This window comes from Abramis brama (genome assembly GCF_963993115.1).
Source record: "Abramis brama genome assembly, chromosome: 20".
Classification (NCBI taxonomy): Eukaryota; Metazoa; Chordata; class Actinopteri; order Cypriniformes; family Leuciscidae; genus Abramis; species Abramis brama.
In genome coordinates, this window is record NC_139982.1 from 11,819,098 (window position 1) to 11,837,909 (window position 18,812).

Below are 18,812 nucleotides of genomic sequence, written 5' to 3' on the forward strand. Positions count from 1 at the left end.
CAGTTGAGTAGGTTATTGTTGGAGTCAGAATTATAATTATTTTTATTCATTTAGGAATATTCATGATAGATTATACCAACAATACCAATAATAATTTATTAAAACAGGGTTGGGCATGAAAAAAAGATTTCGAATAATGACCACAAGAGGGCGCTAGACTCTGTGTCGTGTTGTTTGCCCTGATCTGTTAAATTATTCATAAATACATATAAGCAGTGAAAAAAAAAAAAAAAAAAAAAAAAAAAAATCGATAATTAACTGCTGTTCATTTGAAATTTAGCAAACTGGCAGCTCCAGTAGTAGCCTAATGCAAAGATTAATCTTGAACTATGCCATGGAAACTAGCAAGTATAAACCTTAATTAAACAATTTAATAATAAAGTAAAAAGGAATTTAAACCTGTATGATATTACCCTGCAGCAACATTGGACCAGCAGTTTGGAAAATGGATGGATGGATGTTTTAGCTGCGGCGCCATCTTCTGGTTAGACGCGGGAATTAATTCGGTGCTACCGTCATGCACTATGGGTATTCTCTAGCCGTTGAACGTAGATTATGGTTGTAGACTCCTTATTTCGGTGCATTGTGGGATTGAATGAGTGCACACGATAATTTCCACTATGGTTTTGGACACACCTACAAATGGCTGTCCCCTCAAATAGTACCCTATTTAAGGGTATAGGGAGTGATTTTGGGGACAGTCTTCGAAAGACAGTAATGTTTATTCTGATGTTGTTTTAACATATACATCATCTTTTCTTCTTGACTAAAATAAATAAATAAAAATTTATGAAGTCCAGCATTTTCAGTAAAGCTTATACAGCATGTGTTTTGTATTTCAACACTCTGGTGTTGTCATGTTTTTCAAGGACTTTTAGTTTGTTATCATTTCCAGATTCATTGTTTCATTGATTAGTTCACACCTGTTTCATATTGAGTTTTATTATCTTGTGTATTTAAGGCCTTCAGTGTTCTCAGTTTTTCTGGCGTTCCCTTTCGAAAGGGAACTCGCACTGTGTCAGAACGCTAGGGGAACGCCTCTGACTGATGACTGATGACTGAAACACTGTATAATCACAACAATCGTATTGGCCGGCGACAGCCATGACGTCACTCACTAGTGCGACCAGGAAGTATAAAGGGACGCCTAGAGAACATCTCATCCTCTTTTCGTCTTCAGGGACTGTTTTACTGACACTGTGAGTTGAAAATTATTTAGGAAGCTTTAGGAAGTGTGCCAACCCATGTAAGAGGTTTCTTACACCTGGTGACACTCACAACCTATGCGTGTTTTGCCTAGGTGAAGAACACGCACGCTCGGTCCTTGAGGGGGTGCGCGAACTGTGAGCGTTTTTCAATGAAAACGCTCCGTTCTCGTCTGTCTCTCTTCTCGAGGGAAGAGGGACAGTCACCTGTACCCCACGGTTCGGGTCCTGCTCACGCCGTGGCAGAGAGGAGACTGAGATTGTGGGGGTCTCAGATGGAGCTCGCCAGTTTGAGAGAGGGGTGAATCTCTCACACTCGTCGGCGGCTGATGAGAACGAGCTGCTGGGCGAGGATGCGCTCTCTGATGCACCCTCTGGTCCAGAAGCCAGTGCTCGAAGCCTGGATGAGAAGGAGGAGGCTGAAGCGGGTGACGATGCCGAGATGGCTGAACCTGCCCAGCCCCCCTGCCCCGTGTATGCGGAGCTGGTGGAGTTGATGCAACTAGGCTTGAGTTGCCATGGTGTCATCCTCCCATGAGTGGCTTCCCCTCTTGCCATGGCGTCAGAGGGGAAGCCACTCATGGGAGGCTTGACAAGCACTTTCTCTCTGGCCACACCCCACCAGCCCCGGTGAGCCTTCCATTCCTTCCCAACCTCCACACAGAGGTAATGAAGGCATTGAAGAACCCGTACACTGCTCGCATTCACCGCTTGTCGATGCCGAGTTATCACTTTAATGGAAACTGTAAGTCCATTAAAGTGAATCTATTCATGCTTAAAGTGCTCGAAACGGCTCTCCGGGGGTTAATAAAGGCCTTCTGAAGTGAAGCGTTCGTGTAAGACAAATATCCATATTTAAAACTTTATCGACTAAAATAACTAGCTTCCGGAAGACGGCCCTACACATCGAATTATGCCAAAAGAGTATCACTTAAACTTGACGCACAACGTAATGACGGCAGTTGACGCCTCTCGCGGTTCAAACTAACAGGGCTGGGCAACTGCGTTCGTCATTACGCAAGTCAATGCGACCGGCCGTCTGCCGGAAGCTAGTATTTGAGTTATGGAACCTGTGGGTTTTGCCTCTGAGGGGGCCCAAATCATAGACTCAGGTCTCTCAACTGAGGTTGTTGAGACCATCACTCCATCCACGAGGAAACTTTACACCTTGAAGTGGAGAGGTTTTGCTTCTTGGTGTGGAATGCAACAGTGGGATCCAGTAAACCGCCCAGTTGATTCAGTGCAAGATCGTTTTTTCTGCAGGGTTATCCCCTACCACACTGAAGATGTGTGGCAGCCATAGGTGCCTATCACGTCCCTGTGGGTGGTATATCTGTGGGGAGAAACCAGTTGGTGTCACGTTTTCTCTGTGGTTAAGGCCTGCAATTCGCACCACAGTTCCAGCCTGGGACCTGGCTATTGTGCTAAATTTTAGATATTGGATAGGGGGCGCTGGCCCAAAAAAGGTTGAGAACCACTGTGCTAAAAGGATTATCCATGGCTCCCTTCGAGCCCATCAAGACGCTAGGGGAACGCCTCTGACTGATGACTGATGACTGAAACACTGTATAATCACAACAATCGTATTGGCCGGCGACAGCCATGACGTCACTCACTAGTGCGACCAGGAAGTATAAAGGGACGCCTAGAGAACATCTCATCCTCTTTTCGTCTTCAGGGACTGTTTTACTGACACTGTGAGTTGAAAATTATTTAGGAAGCTTTAGGAAGTGTGCCAACCCATGTAAGAGGTTTCTTACACCTGGTGACACTCACAACCTATGCGTGTTTTGCCTAGGTGAAGAACACGCACGCTCGGTCCTTGAGGGGGTGCGCGAACTGTGAGCGTTTTTCAATGAAAACGCTCCGTTCTCGTCTGTCTCTCTTCTCGAGGGAAGAGGGACAGTCACCTGTACCCCACGGTTCGGGTCCTGCTCACGCCGTGGCAGAGAGGAGACTGAGATTGTGGGGGTCTCAGATGGAGCTCGCCAGTTTGAGAGAGGGGTGAATCTCTCACACTCGTCGGCGGCTGATGAGAACGAGCTGCTGGGCGAGGATGCGCTCTCTGATGCACCCTCTGGTCCAGAAGCCAGTGCTCGAAGCCTGGATGAGAAGGAGGAGGCTGAAGCGGGTGACGATGCCGAGATGGCTGAACCTGCCCAGCCCCCCTGCCCCGTGTATGCGGAGCTGGTGGAGTTGATGCAACTAGGCTTGAGTTGCCATGGTGTCATCCTCCCATGAGTGGCTTCCCCTCTTGCCATGGCGTCAGAGGGGAAGCCACTCATGGGAGGCTTGACAAGCACTTTCTCTCTGGCCACACCCCACCAGCCCCGGTGAGCCTTCCATTCCTTCCCAACCTCCACACAGAGGTAATGAAGGCATTGAAGAACCCGTACACTGCTCGCATTCACCGCTTGTCGATGCCGAGTTATCACTTTAATGGAAACTGTAAGTCCATTAAAGTGAATCTATTCATGCTTAAAGTGCTCGAAACGGCTCTCCGGGGGTTAATAAAGGCCTTCTGAAGTGAAGCGTTCGTGTAAGACAAATATCCATATTTAAAACTTTATCGACTAAAATAACTAGCTTCCGGAAGACGGCCCTACACATCGAATTATGCCAAAAGAGTATCACTTAAACTTGACGCACAACGTAATGACGGCAGTTGACGCCTCTCGCGGTTCAAACTAACAGGGCTGGGCAACTGCGTTCGTCATTACGCAAGTCAATGCGACCGGCCGTCTGCCGGAAGCTAGTATTTGAGTTATGGAACCTGTGGGTTTTGCCTCTGAGGGGGCCCAAATCATAGACTCAGGTCTCTCAACTGAGGTTGTTGAGACCATCACTCCATCCACGAGGAAACTTTACACCTTGAAGTGGAGAGGTTTTGCTTCTTGGTGTGGAATGCAACAGTGGGATCCAGTAAACCGCCCAGTTGATTCAGTGCAAGATCGTTTTTTCTGCAGGGTTATCCCCTACCACACTGAAGATGTGTGGCAGCCATAGGTGCCTATCACGTCCCTGTGGGTGGTATATCTGTGGGGAGAAACCAGTTGGTGTCACGTTTTCTCTGTGGTTAAGGCCTGCAATTCGCACCACAGTTCCAGCCTGGGACCTGGCTATTGTGCTAAATTTTAGATATTGGATAGGGGGCGCTGGCCCAAAAAAGGTTGAGAACCACTGTGCTAAAAGGATTATCCATGGCTCCCTTCGAGCCCATCAAGACTTTTCCAGAAAGATTTCTGATCTTAAAGACAGTATTTCTTCTTGCCATATTGTCTCTTAAAAGAGTTGGAGACCTCCATGCCCTGTCGGTATCGCTTACATCCCTTGAGTTTACACCGGGGATGGTCATGGCATTCTTTTACCCAAAGCCGGCTATGGCCATAAGGTGCTGACCAATGTACCGTGGCCTGTTGTCTTGCAAGCCTTCTGCCCTCCTCCTGTCAGAGATCAGGACCAGGAAAAGATGAACCTTGTGTGTCCAGTGAGAGTGCTGTATGCTTATGTCCACAGAGCTGTGGACAGCTGTTTGTCTGCTTTGGATTGCCTAAAAAGGGGCTCCCTGCATCCAAACAGACAGTCACCAAATTGATATTTGAGGCTATTTATCTTGTTTATGAGGTTCGTGGCCAGCCTTCACCTTTGGCTGTCAGAGCTCATTCTACAAGGAGTATGGTGGCCTCCAGAGCCTTACCTTTGGGTGTGTCCCTTCGAGATGTTTGTGATGTGGCGGGCTGGTTCTCTCTGCTCACATTCGTAAGGTTCTCCAACCTGGTTCACAGGTGCTCATGTCTTAGTTGTGCTCACAGTATTCACACAGACAGGCACTTGTAAGCATGACGTTTGGCTATTGTCAATCCCAAAGTGTCCTTGACATAGCACGAGTTCCCTCGAAAGGGAATGTCTCAGGTAACGACTGTGACCCTTGTTCCATGAGAAGGGAACAAGACGCTGCGTCACCCTGTCATTCTTACTTCATCCCTGTGATCGATTTGCTTCGGCTAATTGAAGCTAACGGCGGTCATTCCGGATTTATGCTTTCCTGGTCATGACGTCAGCCGCTTGTGATGTATCGTCTCGCCATTGGACTGATTTTACACACATGCTTCAGATGCAATCACACAGAGGCGTTCCTTCTCAGGGAACAGGGGTTACAGTTGCAACCGAGACATTTTTCAAAGAACATGGCCCATTTTTTACATTAAACAGCAGATTAAACAATTAAGATTGATAAACATCTGTAGCAAGCTGTCCATTAAGTTACGTCCCAGGGTGTTCTAATATCATTTGTTGTGGGAAAATGCTTGTGTGCCCTGTGTTGTGCTCTGTTTCTCTTCCTCACTCTCTCTCAGGTTAATTACCATCAGCTGCAACTTGTGAGCATGCCTGAGACTGAGCAGAGGAGTATAAATGGTGCACTCAGTGCGCATGTGTGTATGTTAAGTGAGAACCTTAGGAGTGGAACCTATGCTCATTTGTTGTGTGAAAACAACAGTTACTTAGCTTACATTCTAGTGATTTTTTACCTGTGGGTAATTAAAAGGTATTGTATAACTTCTTATTAGCTCTGTTCACTTATTTATGATTATCTGGGAAATGTAGGGAGAGTGTGCCTTTTTATTTTGTATATATCATTTTCTCCTGTTTTTGGTTGGAGAGGAAGCTCAGGGAAGTTTGTGTTGTTGATTTTCATCTTTGTTTTTGTGCAGGGTAGGTCCTTAAACCTTAGTTAGCTTCTGTTTTGTTTATTATTTTAGGCCATGCTCTCTCCTGAAGATTTATTCCCATCTTTTGTTGACCTTTTTGATATATGAAGGAAATAAATACTTTTCCTTTTCCTTAAAGTTGTTATGTTTTCACTCCGAGACTGAGGCTGAAGTGTGTCCTCCACGTATTTTTATCTATTATCATATTTTCTTTTCCTTTGTTACCTCACCTCCTGACCCCTAGACTGGGAGGAGAACGTAACAATTATCATGTAAAATAATAAATCACAGCAGTGCTGTTTGTACAAATTTAGACTGTTTCTCTGCAGTCAAAACCCATCAGTCTTACTGCCGGGTTTTATGGAGCAAACTCTCTTACTGGATATATGAAATATAATTTAGCTGGTGCTGAAACTTAACCCTCTCCCAAAACTCCAAAATTTGTGACATAAGAATTCAAAGCAATGTGTACAACAATTAAATACTATTGAATTTGTTGATTCAATAGTTTATTTGGGTGACAGTGGGTTGCTTAAAGTATGAAAAATTGAGTACATTTCTGGTACATTAGCAGTGGAGAAAAACACCAGATTCATATCCACATCCAAAATAACATGCATAAAAACAACTTAAAACAGTAATTATCAAGAAAAAGATAAAGGTTAAGGCATAAATGTTGATCATTTTGATCACCCAGAACTTCAACATCTAGCTGAAATGCTAAAAAGGCCAGATAATGTTTTAAGATAAATGGCTTTTCATCTTGTAGCAGCTTGCAGATTGTCAGCTACATACACCAACAGTGAAATATTCAAACGGCATACATTTTAATGAACAACAGTTCTTCAAATGATGAAACGATCAAATTCTTCATGACAGATCCAGAAAAAAAAAGAAACTACAGAAAAAGTATAATAATTTCCAAACTTAAATATTCAAGTCACAAATAACAGCAAAATGCATGTGCTAAGATTTTCCACACTCATTAGCATATATACATGTCAAATTGTCAACTCTTCATGGTCCTCATTACAACGGTTTGATTTGAAGTTTCTGAAGCATTTAGTTCAATGGAAATAAACCATTCATAGTTTTGGAGAAATTCACAAGGTTTCTTTGTCCACACATCTTGCTTCCATAACACTGAGATAAATTACTTCTCAATAAGTGCTTTGTGCAAAACATAAAATCAAAGTGACTGCCATTCTCCGACCAGGACAACGCAGTAAACGAATTGGAAAGGAAGTACAAACAATCACTCAGCCTGGATTTTATATTTAGACAAACAAAGGCACATTAAAAAAATATATTAGATTTCTAACTTGGCCATTAAAATCACAGGAGCAACTTTGGCTTTGAGAAGATTTCCTGCACATCATTGTAAGGCTTTAAAGTGCAGATAATCTTTAACTATGACCACAAGAGTGATAACTGCTTTATAAATAGCGTGAGTGAAAATTCAACACCTCCATCACCCAAACAGCACTGTGTAGTGTGCAAATATATTGGAGCGGCTTCAATCTATGAAATAATACTGCTAAATAATTAAGAGTGCCAGTTTCTGTCTTATATTTCAATCATAAAAGAAACTACACTAAATGTACAAAAAAAACAAAAAAACAAAAACACACTTGTACGTAATAGGAAACAACTCACAAAATTACAATTTTCCTGAAAACCCTTTTTAGATATGAATTTCTTCTTACGTGAATTCTGAACCTGTAGTAAATAGAAGTATTTTATATTAAAGTCTCGTTTGAAATAACGTAAAGGATCCATGCATATGACTATGATGTTAAGGCATTTTATCTTTGGTAGCTTAAAGGCATTCTAAACAATAATGTGTTCATTTTTGCTGAGTGCTTGTATTTCGGTGTGAAGGAGACATTCCTCTCGTAGTTCAGAGTGAAACACACAAACCTGCCAAGAAAATGTCAGGTTTACATTTCTAACCTGACACTTCAGCTACCTGATTTTCACACAGTGTTTCTTAACAGAGAACATACACAGCCTGTACTGCATGTCTTTAGTGTCTTATAAGAGACATTGGCAACACAAACAGAGAACAATGACGTGAAAGAGAGAGAAGACTTGATTGTTCATGTGCAAATGTCATTCTGCATAGACAGAAAATGAGTTACAGCTGAACTCATGCGGCTTTAGATATGTCTACTGCACATGAATAGATTTATAAGATGTTTACTTTGTATTTCTTATTGTGGATGCTGGATGCTTCCTTTATGTAGGCATCACATGGCTGATAATGACAACTCTGAAGTGATTAGGATTAGGATAGATAAATCACATAGGAGTGATTTTTCAAGGAATACCCCAAACAAAGTAAAAAAGATTATCCAACATAAACCATGAGATGTTAGGAACCAGTGGCATGTGATTTTGTGTTGAAAAAGAGAGGATTGGTTTGTGGCATGAGCTAAGTGTAAGCTTCTCTCATTGGCTGTCAGGAGCACAGATAGGCCTGTGTTAGGTCAGACAGTCTGATACCATCTCGACTTTGTTAGCCACGGAGGCTGTGGTCGGACACGTGCACTGGTCAATGTTCTGGCTGTTCTGGCTGAGCTGGATTTTGAGCTTTTCCAGCTCATAGTCGTGCAGGTACTCCTGGATGAGGTAGCGCTCGCGCTTTACACGAGCCTTCACGTCCGACGGCACGTCGGGGATCAACCACGCCACAAAGAACTTCACCACAAACACCACATGCTGGGAGAGAAGACGATTATTATTGCAGAAAAAGTTTAGCGTTTATTTTAATATTGACGACATGAATATAAAAGTCAATCTAAATAAGATAAACAGAAATAATAAAGCAATATCACACGAGCAAGAGTGCATTATGGCCGTTCACACAGGACACACTCTTATATTCCATCAGTAAAGTTTCTGATTATTATTTTTTAAATATGTGTACTTTTTTATATTTAAATCACATTAAATTGCTAATAATCTGACAAAACAAAACAAAAATGTATTAAAGCAACCTTGCCTTGCCTTTCATTTCTGTTCAAAAGTGTTGCTCAAGTGTGAATTTTCTGGTGTGAAATTGTAAGTTGTGATGCATCATGGTGTCAACAGACCAAACTAAGAGTTGCCTGGCTTTATAGAACACAATTAACACATTCACACATTCCAGAGTTGGATCTGCTATTTTTAAAGAGACAAATGTGCTCCAGTGTTCAATTGTACTGAACATGCACTTGTAGTGTACTTCAAATCTTACAAGGATATTTTTAAAACAACTGTACTTGTAGATAATATATTGTTGAAATAAAAGGCCACATAAAGAGAGTACAAATTCTGACTATATTTCTTAACACACTGAAGTACACTTTTAAAAAGTGCACTTTGTAATAATGTCAAAATAAACATTTAACTTTAAAGTACATTTTAAATTATCATGCTTTAAAGTAAATTTATTTTTAAGTTGACTAACACAAAGCACATGTATAGCACTTGATTATAATCTAAACTGTAGTGCGTTTTTCGATATTACATTTAAAGTTATTATATTTTAAATGTACTAAATTACAACTACATCAATGCAAATGTGTAATTACAAATATATTTAAATACAAGTTTCAATAGAAATGACATTAAAGTATTTTGGTTTACCGTAAATGATTGACCATGCATTTGGCACTCTTTTTAAAAGTATGCTAAAATGTACTTCTGTTTCTGAAGGGAATGAGGAGATTTTAAAGAGCCCATACCTCCATAATGATGATAAACGCCAATTTGGCAGCTAGAATATGCCAGAACTGCATAGTATGACGGTACTCATTCGCATGTCCTGGAGGGTGGCGGTAGTCACGGTATCTAGAAGATCAACAGCCTTCATGTTTATTACACATTTGTCAGTGTTACCATAAATATCTACAGAAAGACACAGCACAAACATACACAACAGTACCTGCAGGTGGTGATGTTGTTGCTGACGAACCATTCTGGGTTCTCGCTGTCATCTGGACGGTTTTCAGCTGGAATCGCGGAGATGTTGAAGAATGAAAGGCTGCCGTTGATGTATCCTTTCATAGAGATCTCATCGTCCGGGTGATACGCATACAGATACACCAGCCGAGGGATCATGTCAGACGTGAATGAGACAATGAAAGCCTGACAAACAGATCAATAACATTTGGTCTTACTAACATTACTGGATCATTAGGCTGCTGTCACTTTAGGACCGAATGCACGGATCCATTATACTGATACAAATCCGGTTTACACCCAACTGTTTACTTTTACTTGGGACGGGTTAACATGAACACGCCACACAATGGGCATTTTGACATAAGTGTTTGTGTATTTGACCATTCAAGCGCAATAGGATGTAAAAGAGAACTGAATTCGCAATCACGAGCGATTCAGCTGTGTCAGTCAGCACGAGCACCACATTGAGTTATTTTTCACCGCTTTTAACATCAAGCACATCCCGCTCTTTATTGCCTCAGTCATGCGTTTCATCTAAAGAGTCAATAGTGCTGTGCTACGTGTATATATTTACATACGGTGATATACACGATATTGTTAAATCTCTAACGATTGACATTTTATACCATTGCCACGATATATGTCGTCATACCGACCCCATCCCTAAATGAAATGTACTACTTAAATGCTGTTCATGACCTACTTTGATACCATTTCTGGTCAGGATATGCTTCATGACCAGTTATAAGTAAATGAAAGTTGACGATAGGCCATACAATTACTGAAAATAATACAACCAAGAATATGGTAATGAGATGTAGGAATGAAAACGTGCTTCCACCATGGAATAAAAAAAAGGGTAATTCTTACTTTTTTCTCGCAATTGCGAGTTTTTATCTCCCAACTCTGACTTTAGAACATGCAATTACGAGTTTATATTTCACAATTCTGCGAAATAAGTCAGATTTGCGAGAAAAACGTCAGAATTGTGAGATTAAAACTCGCAATTACCTTTTTTATTATTTATTCTGTGGCGGAAACAAGCTTCCATGTGTACGTGTACCAATGATTCTTATTAACCGGTTACACGGTTAATTGTTTTAAATGAATCAGTCTAAAAGACTCGTGAGCTATCAGCTTAAATACTTCAAACAAGTCTACAGTAGTCAGAACGGCTCCTGACTTATTATTTTCATCATAACTGTTAGTAAAAGAGTTTTCTTCAGGTGTTAAGTGGAATCGGAACCAGGACCATAATGTGGTACAGACTCACATTGGTGACCACTGAGAAAACAGCGATCATGTTGAGGATCTCCTCCCATGCCCCGATGCTGTGTGCTTTTGCTGCCACGGGCCTGCGAAACTGAGTAGTGAACTTCCAGGCATCCACTCGCACTTCCAAGATATTATTCATCAGAGCCAGCAGAGGAGCCAGCGGGAAAGAGGCCACAAACAGGGTGATGAAGCCAAACTGGATAACTGCAAAACAAAGATGAGATGAAGTGCTACTCCACACAAAGATAAGCTACAGCACCATCTGTCTGCAACACTGAGTTATTGCAGGTTGAAAGCTTGTTCAAATAAAAGTTGCAAGTAAAGATACTTTGAAACTCTAGTTAAGTTACAAGCAATTCATAATGCAATTAAGTTAAGCTACATTAAAAATACTCTTTTATAAAGTAATTATCTACATATATATAATATTTTATAAATATTTTTTAAATTATAGACCTTAGTAAGAAAGCACCATATTTAATATTTGACAGGAATAAAAAAATGAGGCTGTGAGGGACAAGTACAGTGTGTTCAATGGATTGTACTGTTGTTTAACAACATGCCAACTGTTCAGCTCACAAAACATCTTTCCTAATAACTTTCATTTGACAAAAACTTCTTAAAACTTGAAAGTTGAGAGTTTTGAAAACTAAGACCAGTGCCACGGTAAAGCCAATTCCACACAGCCTCATTTTCTTCACTGTGAAATTCAATATGGCCTACAGGTCTATAGCTAACAGTTCATAATTTACAAAAAAGTTACGGTTTCACTTTATTTTAAGGTGACATAGTTACATTGTACTCAGATAATCTTAATTAACTACATGTACCAACTATAGAGTTACGGTTAAGTATAGGGTTTGGTTTAGTTACTTGTAATTATGCATAATTTACTGTTATTACTATAGTAAGTACATGTAATGTGTAACTACGTCACCTTAAATTAAAGTGTTACCAAAAAATGCTTATTTGGCCTCAGTGCAAAGTCTACTCATTTCACAGCAACGTATGACATTAATACATGGGCATGACATATTGATTTGAGATGAAATTATTTCATTAGCTTTCTTGTAGAGAAAAATAATCAAGTATTCTAGAGCACTGTGTGATAATTGAAGGTAATATATTACTTCTATCTTTTATATATGATTTTATATAAACACTCCTGGGCAAAACAAAAGGGCCAAGCCACAAATGGCTAAACACTAAGCTTGTTTTTGTCTTCACCAAAATGCAGTATTTAAAAAGCCATTGCTGTCTCAGAAAACAGACAGAATGAAGGTTGAATCACAATAAAATACAAGTTGCATAAGCGATGTCTTTAAAATTCTGCCGAGGAATATAATAATAAATGCATTTGTAGCTCAGTGAAGCATGAGGAAGAGGAGCCTTTCAGCTGCTGCTTCACTGGGAAACTCATCTCATGCTTTGGAGTTCAGGAGAATACAGCAGAAATGAAAAGCTCTTCTCTAAAGATGATCTGATGTTATTTTTGCTCCTGCTCAAACTGCAAACACAACCAAGAAGTGTCTTGAGAACGAGACCATCAGGCTCATGTTTAGCTCAGGTTTGAATGTTTGGTCTCACATTAAACTCAAACGAACTGGGAGACATTTTTCAACGTTTGAAGACATTAACAGTGCAGAACAACACTGACTCTTCTTCCTGTGGAAGTTTCTTTATCTACAGTATTTGTGCTATTCTTGCTCATTTCCTGGCCAGTGATTCGTGATTAAAATGGTGAAGACCATTAAAAGATCCCTAAATATTTTTGAGAGATGAAACCTTGCTGATGACCTGGGTCTGTGGTGGAGAAGTGAGTTTGATGTGTAATAAACTAAATTCCTAGAGCTTCTGAACAAATCTTTGGGGTTTCGACTGATGGGGCAGCGAACCCGAGGTTACCCTGTGAGTCAGTCCTAGAGCTCCTCCTGTCCGACTTTAGGGAAGAATCGGTCCATCGGAGACGTCCGATAGATTTCTTAGGCGCGCAGAAAAGACACCAGTGTAATCACCGTGGGAAAATCTCAGAGTAAAACTGAAACATGATACACCGGTGTTTTGCCAGATGAGAAGTTTATCTATGTATCATCATTTTATAACTGTATCACATATCTCTTTTAATTCCTTTTATAATGGTTTTAATTTCCCTTACTTTTATTTTGTGATTATTTTAATTCCTTTCTGTGTAAAGCACTTTGAATTGTATTGCACACTTTTTTGTTTTTGCCCAGGAGTGTGTGCGTGTGTCTGTGTCTCCACTCACCCATCTCCAGGTACTCGTAGAACAGGCCGAGCTGACTGAAGGTCTGGAGGTCATGATCCTGCTCCCAGCGGCTGTACAGACTCTCTGGATGATTACGAGCACTTCTGCTCACCCACCAGTTACGCAACCAGCTACATACATAAACATGAAGATATAGAAATATATAAAACACTTCCCACTATCAATAAATAAACAATTAACACTAATACTGTAAATAAATAAAAAACACACAGCCGCATTGAGTGGATCTGAATTATTATACTCTGTTTAGTCATGTCATTAAGTATTACTTAAGATATATACCCTGGTCATGCAACAAATAATGATGGTTATGAATATAATGTGTGATTATGATGTCATGGGGACTTACGGGACGAGCGCTTCCTGTATGTTCCCCCAAACCTGTTTACCCACCATCACTATCACTAACTGAGTGGTTAACTCAATCAAACAGCCGCCTGGCTCGCACTGGAAAGACAATTATGATCATCATAAATAAGTTCATTCATTATAATTTTATACAATAATATGCATTTTATTGTGCTTTAACTCTATACACTATTCATATAAATGAAAGTTACACAGGCAATAATCCATGCAAAACAACATTTTAAAAGGTGAAATAATAATTGCATGGAAAATAATTCCGATGGGATGTCAGGTCTACCTCTTCATTTCTCAACCCACTCCATTTGCCGAACATGTAGGCATAGTTGCCAGGGTAACCCACAAATTTGCCCTTGAAAAAGGCGACGTAAAAACATGAGGAATAGTAGTTGACAAACTGGAAGAGGAACATCTTCACTGTTAGCTTGTTCTCGTACTCCACATGGGTTTTGGGAACCTCTGTGGACAAAACAAACAAGTGGATAAAAGTCAGTATGCAAACCTACAAAAATAAGTTTATTACGGAAATACTTTAGTAATTGTACAATTATTTATTCACCAGCATTTATGAATTGACTGGAACATATCAGAACAATCCGTTCACAAATTGGAAGTTGCAAATGACAAATAAATACAATAAATTAATAGAATAGTTACATAACATTTATTTATAATCTTATATAAATGTATTTTTTTATTTATTAAATTTATTAAAAAGTTACATTATTTGATTTTTTAGTCAGCATAATTGAGGTTAAAGGTTTGAGGTTAAGAAAGACTCACCCATATCAGTGATCTTGATGGCTACGCGCTCATACAGGAAGTTCAGAATCATGATGATGACGAAGTTGATGCAGGAAGCAGTTACGGATGTGGCAAACTGGGGTGTGATGAAAATTCCAACCACATCCAGCTTATTGGTTGGGCTGTCCTTCATGATGCTGGCAAACGCCGCAAACACTGCCAGACGGTACGCTATCACACCAATTATACTGGCGATAATCAGAGAGATCTGGGTTTTGGGGCGAGAGAGGTAAACGTCACACACACAAAACAGCTCATACACTGCAATTAGTATACTACTCAATTATTCATACAAAAATATTGTAATTTTTTTTTTCACTGTGGAAACTAGGAACTACGACACGCCAAAACAGTTACATGCCTCATGCTGGTAAAAACATGCATCCTGATTTAACTTACTGACTCACTGATGTGTGATTCTGTGTCCATACAGTCCAGTGACTTATTAACATTCAATCATCAGTCTAACATAGATATTATGCAAATATATATCTGCTATTTAATATTTGTATATAATAGCTCTGTTTCAAAACTACTACCAACATAGGCAGCTTCTAAGGGTATATTTATATGACAATGTACTAAAAAAATGGAATACGTTTTTGCTTTGCATTTTATGCGTACAGGCGACAACGTTTTCAAATCGATCCCGTTCACACGGATCCGCAAAAAAGACTAAAATCGCTGTATTCTGCTGCCAGGCCAGTAGTTGGCGATGTCACTTTGTAAAGAAACACACACGCCTATAGACTGAAAACGTAATTCGCATGCATACCGTAAATTCACGGTTTTGTAGTTTACATGAAGACAATAATAGTATCATTTTCAAAAACGTGCACTTTGAAACCTCATTTCAAAAGCTTGCGTTTTCAGGCCACCAAAACACATAAAAGGTTTTCAGTTTTTGCTTGAAAGCGATGTTGTGTAAACGCCACCTAACTGCAGTGAAATCTTAACTTATTAATTTGGAACACTGCACAAAAGCAGTCATTAAATACAATACAATAATAATATATAATTTAATACGCAACATTAAACAAAAAGCGTTCTATATGCAAAGTTTACAGAAGATTTGATTCACAATGGATTTAAAATGTTTTTGATATTAGCATGTTGCTTAGCTAATGACACAAAACTCTAATAAGCATGGAAGAACATAGCACATGCATTTATTGAGTAAACAGTCCATTGCTAACCGACTTTTCGGTATTAAATAACATCTTTGCACATGATGCCTTAGACCTTGGGTGCTCAATCCTGTTCCTGGAGATCTACCTTCCTGCAGAGCTAGGGAGATCAACCCCGATCCAACACACCTGTGTGTAATTATCAAGAGCTCCTGAAGATCTTCATTAGCTGCTTCAGTTGTGTTGAATCAGGGTTGGATGAACTTTGCAGGAAGGCAGATCTCCAGGAGCGGGATTGGGAACCCCTGCCTGTTGTATGTAGACAGCTCAGGCATTGGAACAGAGCTAATATATTCAATGGGGTTCAAAAATCTGAGACCACTAGCGAAAATGTTTTTGTCTATTTCGTAATGAGCAATTGGTTTTATAAAAAAAAAAAAAAAAAAGAACAAAAGAATTTCTAAGTATTTTGTGTCTCTATTTTGCATAAATAACAGCAGCACTCGAGCTGAACCAAATCTGACATTATCCAGCATGATTTGAAAATGATCCAAAGAGCATTAAACAAATTTGATTATTTGATTATTGAAGAAATAGTGCAGAATCTCAAATATTTCTTGTTCACCTCATCACTGTGTCCTAACCAGATGCAACGGACGCCATGACACACAATCTTTTCCAAGGTAATCAGACCTTTTGTCCTATTCAACCATGACGGCGATACACAATGAGCGATGGGAGAAAATTTTAGAAACCGTTTCTACAACAAAAGATGATAATCTCATGTAATGATTATGTGCTTTAATTAAAGTGTTAGTTCACCCAAAAATGAAAATTACCCCATGATTTACTCACCCTCAAGCCATCCTAGGTGTATATGACTCTTTCTTCTTTCATACAATGACAATCAGAGATATATTTAAAAATATCCTGGCTCTTCCAAGCTTTATAAAGGTAGTGAATGGAGGATGATATTTTAAAACGCCCAAAAAAGTGCATCCATCCATCATAAAAGTGCTCCACACGACTCCGGGGGGTTAATAAAGGCCTTCTGAAGTGAAGCGATGCGTTTTTGTAGAAAAATATCCATGTGAAAAACTAGCTTCCGACAGATGATTGTGTTCGTTTGAAATAAGAAAGTCATATACACCTAGGATGGCTTAAGGGGGAGTGAATCATGGGGTAATTTTTATTTATGGGTAAGTATTCCTTTAAAGTTTAATTTAATGCGAGTTTGAATATCATTTTGCATGACCTTTATAGCCATACTGAAAGCCACAATGGATAATTTACCTCAGACCTTGAAAATAAATTAAAGGAACCAAGAACATAAACTGTGAACAAACAGGTGCACTCTATGACAAAGATTGTTTCAGTCATTCAGTGTGTATTTGTAATAATGTTAAAATTGTGAAATATTTATGAATTTGATTATGTGCTTATCAATTTGGTTGCGAGTGCAGTTCGCTTGCAGAGAGACTCCGCCCCCACACGCTGATTGGCTGTGGTTTTTGATTGATTTTGTAGCGTCTCGTAGTCGTGTGGACAGATAAATAGAGGAATCTTATCGCATCGTGTCTAGTTAGGACATGGTGTTATGTCATAAGATTTATGATGTTTAAAAATCGTAAAAATTCCAAGTTTCCAAGTTGAATTCAATTTTGAATCCCAGATTTTCAGTGTTGTCTAAGACTTTTGAACCCCACTGCATTTTTGTACATTATGTGCTAATATAAAAAGGTGACAACATTTGTACTTTACTGTATAAGGAAAATGAAAGTCTTAGTCTGCTATAAGTAGCAGACCGTTTTGATGCTCACCCAGAAGAGGACGGTGGCCCCAGACAGCATTGAGCGAGCACACTTGCTTGTTAGAGGTAAATAGGGCTCCATCTCCTACACAGCAAGCAAGCAAAGCAGGGAACATGAGCAACCACCACCACACACCTGGGACAGAAGCCCTAATCTAGCACTGCACTAGTGCTGTCAGTGTCCACAATGCTGTCTAGAGGACTCTTCCTGTTTCTAATGAGATCGCTAGAATCAGATCCATTCTACGACTACCTGGGATCACACTGCGAGCAGGTCGCTAACGCTATACACACACTCACTCACACACATCAAACCAATCTCTTTTCGTCCTTTGCCTGCCTTACCCACAAGACAACAGTGGTCCAGCACAGGATAAACCTGCCTGCTTTATCAGCTGGTGTCTGGTCTAGAACCCACTCCTGTTCCTATACAGCGTGAGCAAAGTCAAACAAACACGCAATTATCTAGTTTCTCAGTCGGTTGGTGGATAAACTAACCTTGACGTCCAAACTCGAGAGTTTACCTTCGACTCTGTAAACTCATTTTCTGTCCATTTAACACTATTAGACAGCAGATTTTTACAAACCCAATCCAAACCACATTCATATTTATACGATTTGAAATTGAATTTGACTGCATTTCAGATTAACTAGTTTTCTCAACATTAACAGTAGATTTTACAGCTTTGTGTGAATGTACACGTGTCATTCACTATGTTCAGCTAATGAAACACTTCAAAAAATATGGACTGAGACAATCAGATTTGACCAGAGACCTTAATGCAGTACAACATACTGAACATATTGTACGTTAAACGGCACTGACTAATGGATCCACCTTACAACTCACAAGTCTGGTTAAACATTTTCTAACTAGCCTAGCCTAGCCTTGCCTGAGTTTACAATTATGTACAGTTGAAAAAATATGATTAGCTAATATAAAATCAGCTGAAAGAAGAGATAAAACAATGAAGAACATAATATAAGTTTGACAAACATTTAAATGCAGGGCAAATGGTGAAATTCAAGAAAATCTTGCAATGAACATTATGAGCAAACAACAAATTCTCTGTAGAATGAAGAAAAAAAATGTCAGTAGCATAATACACTGCTAAATGAATCAGTCATTAAAATGAATTACAAATCCTTTATTCCTCATTCATGGTCCTGGAGAGTTGTTTCGTTCCAGCACACCTGAATCAAATGATGGCCAGTTGAACTGGAGCACATCTGGATCTAAAGTCTGTAGGTTAGTGGCTCTCCAAGAGCAGGAATGAAGAA

The 18,812-nt window shown here is 39.7% G+C and overlaps 1 protein-coding gene across 1 annotated transcript in view; it reads right to left on the minus strand.

The window, feature by feature from the left end:
• Positions 1 to 6,406: 6,406 nt before the first annotated feature.
• ano5a (anoctamin 5a) overlaps positions 6,407 to 18,812 on the minus strand; it is a 47,875-nt gene continuing 35,469 nt past the window's right edge. Inside the window, exons 12-20 of the mRNA XM_084094955.1 lie at positions 17,542 to 17,616; positions 14,574 to 14,802; positions 14,071 to 14,249; positions 13,774 to 13,871; positions 13,404 to 13,534; positions 11,136 to 11,341; positions 9,843 to 10,045; positions 9,643 to 9,748; positions 6,407 to 8,635 (exon numbers count right to left, since the gene is read on the minus strand). Coding sequence (XP_083951081.1) covers positions 8,399 to 8,635; positions 9,643 to 9,748; positions 9,843 to 10,045; positions 11,136 to 11,341; positions 13,404 to 13,534; positions 13,774 to 13,871; positions 14,071 to 14,249; positions 14,574 to 14,802; positions 17,542 to 17,616 — 1,464 coding nt within the window. The 3' untranslated portion in view covers positions 6,407 to 8,398. The remainder of the gene's footprint in view (positions 8,636 to 9,642; positions 9,749 to 9,842; positions 10,046 to 11,135; positions 11,342 to 13,403; positions 13,535 to 13,773; positions 13,872 to 14,070; positions 14,250 to 14,573; positions 14,803 to 17,541; positions 17,617 to 18,812) is intronic.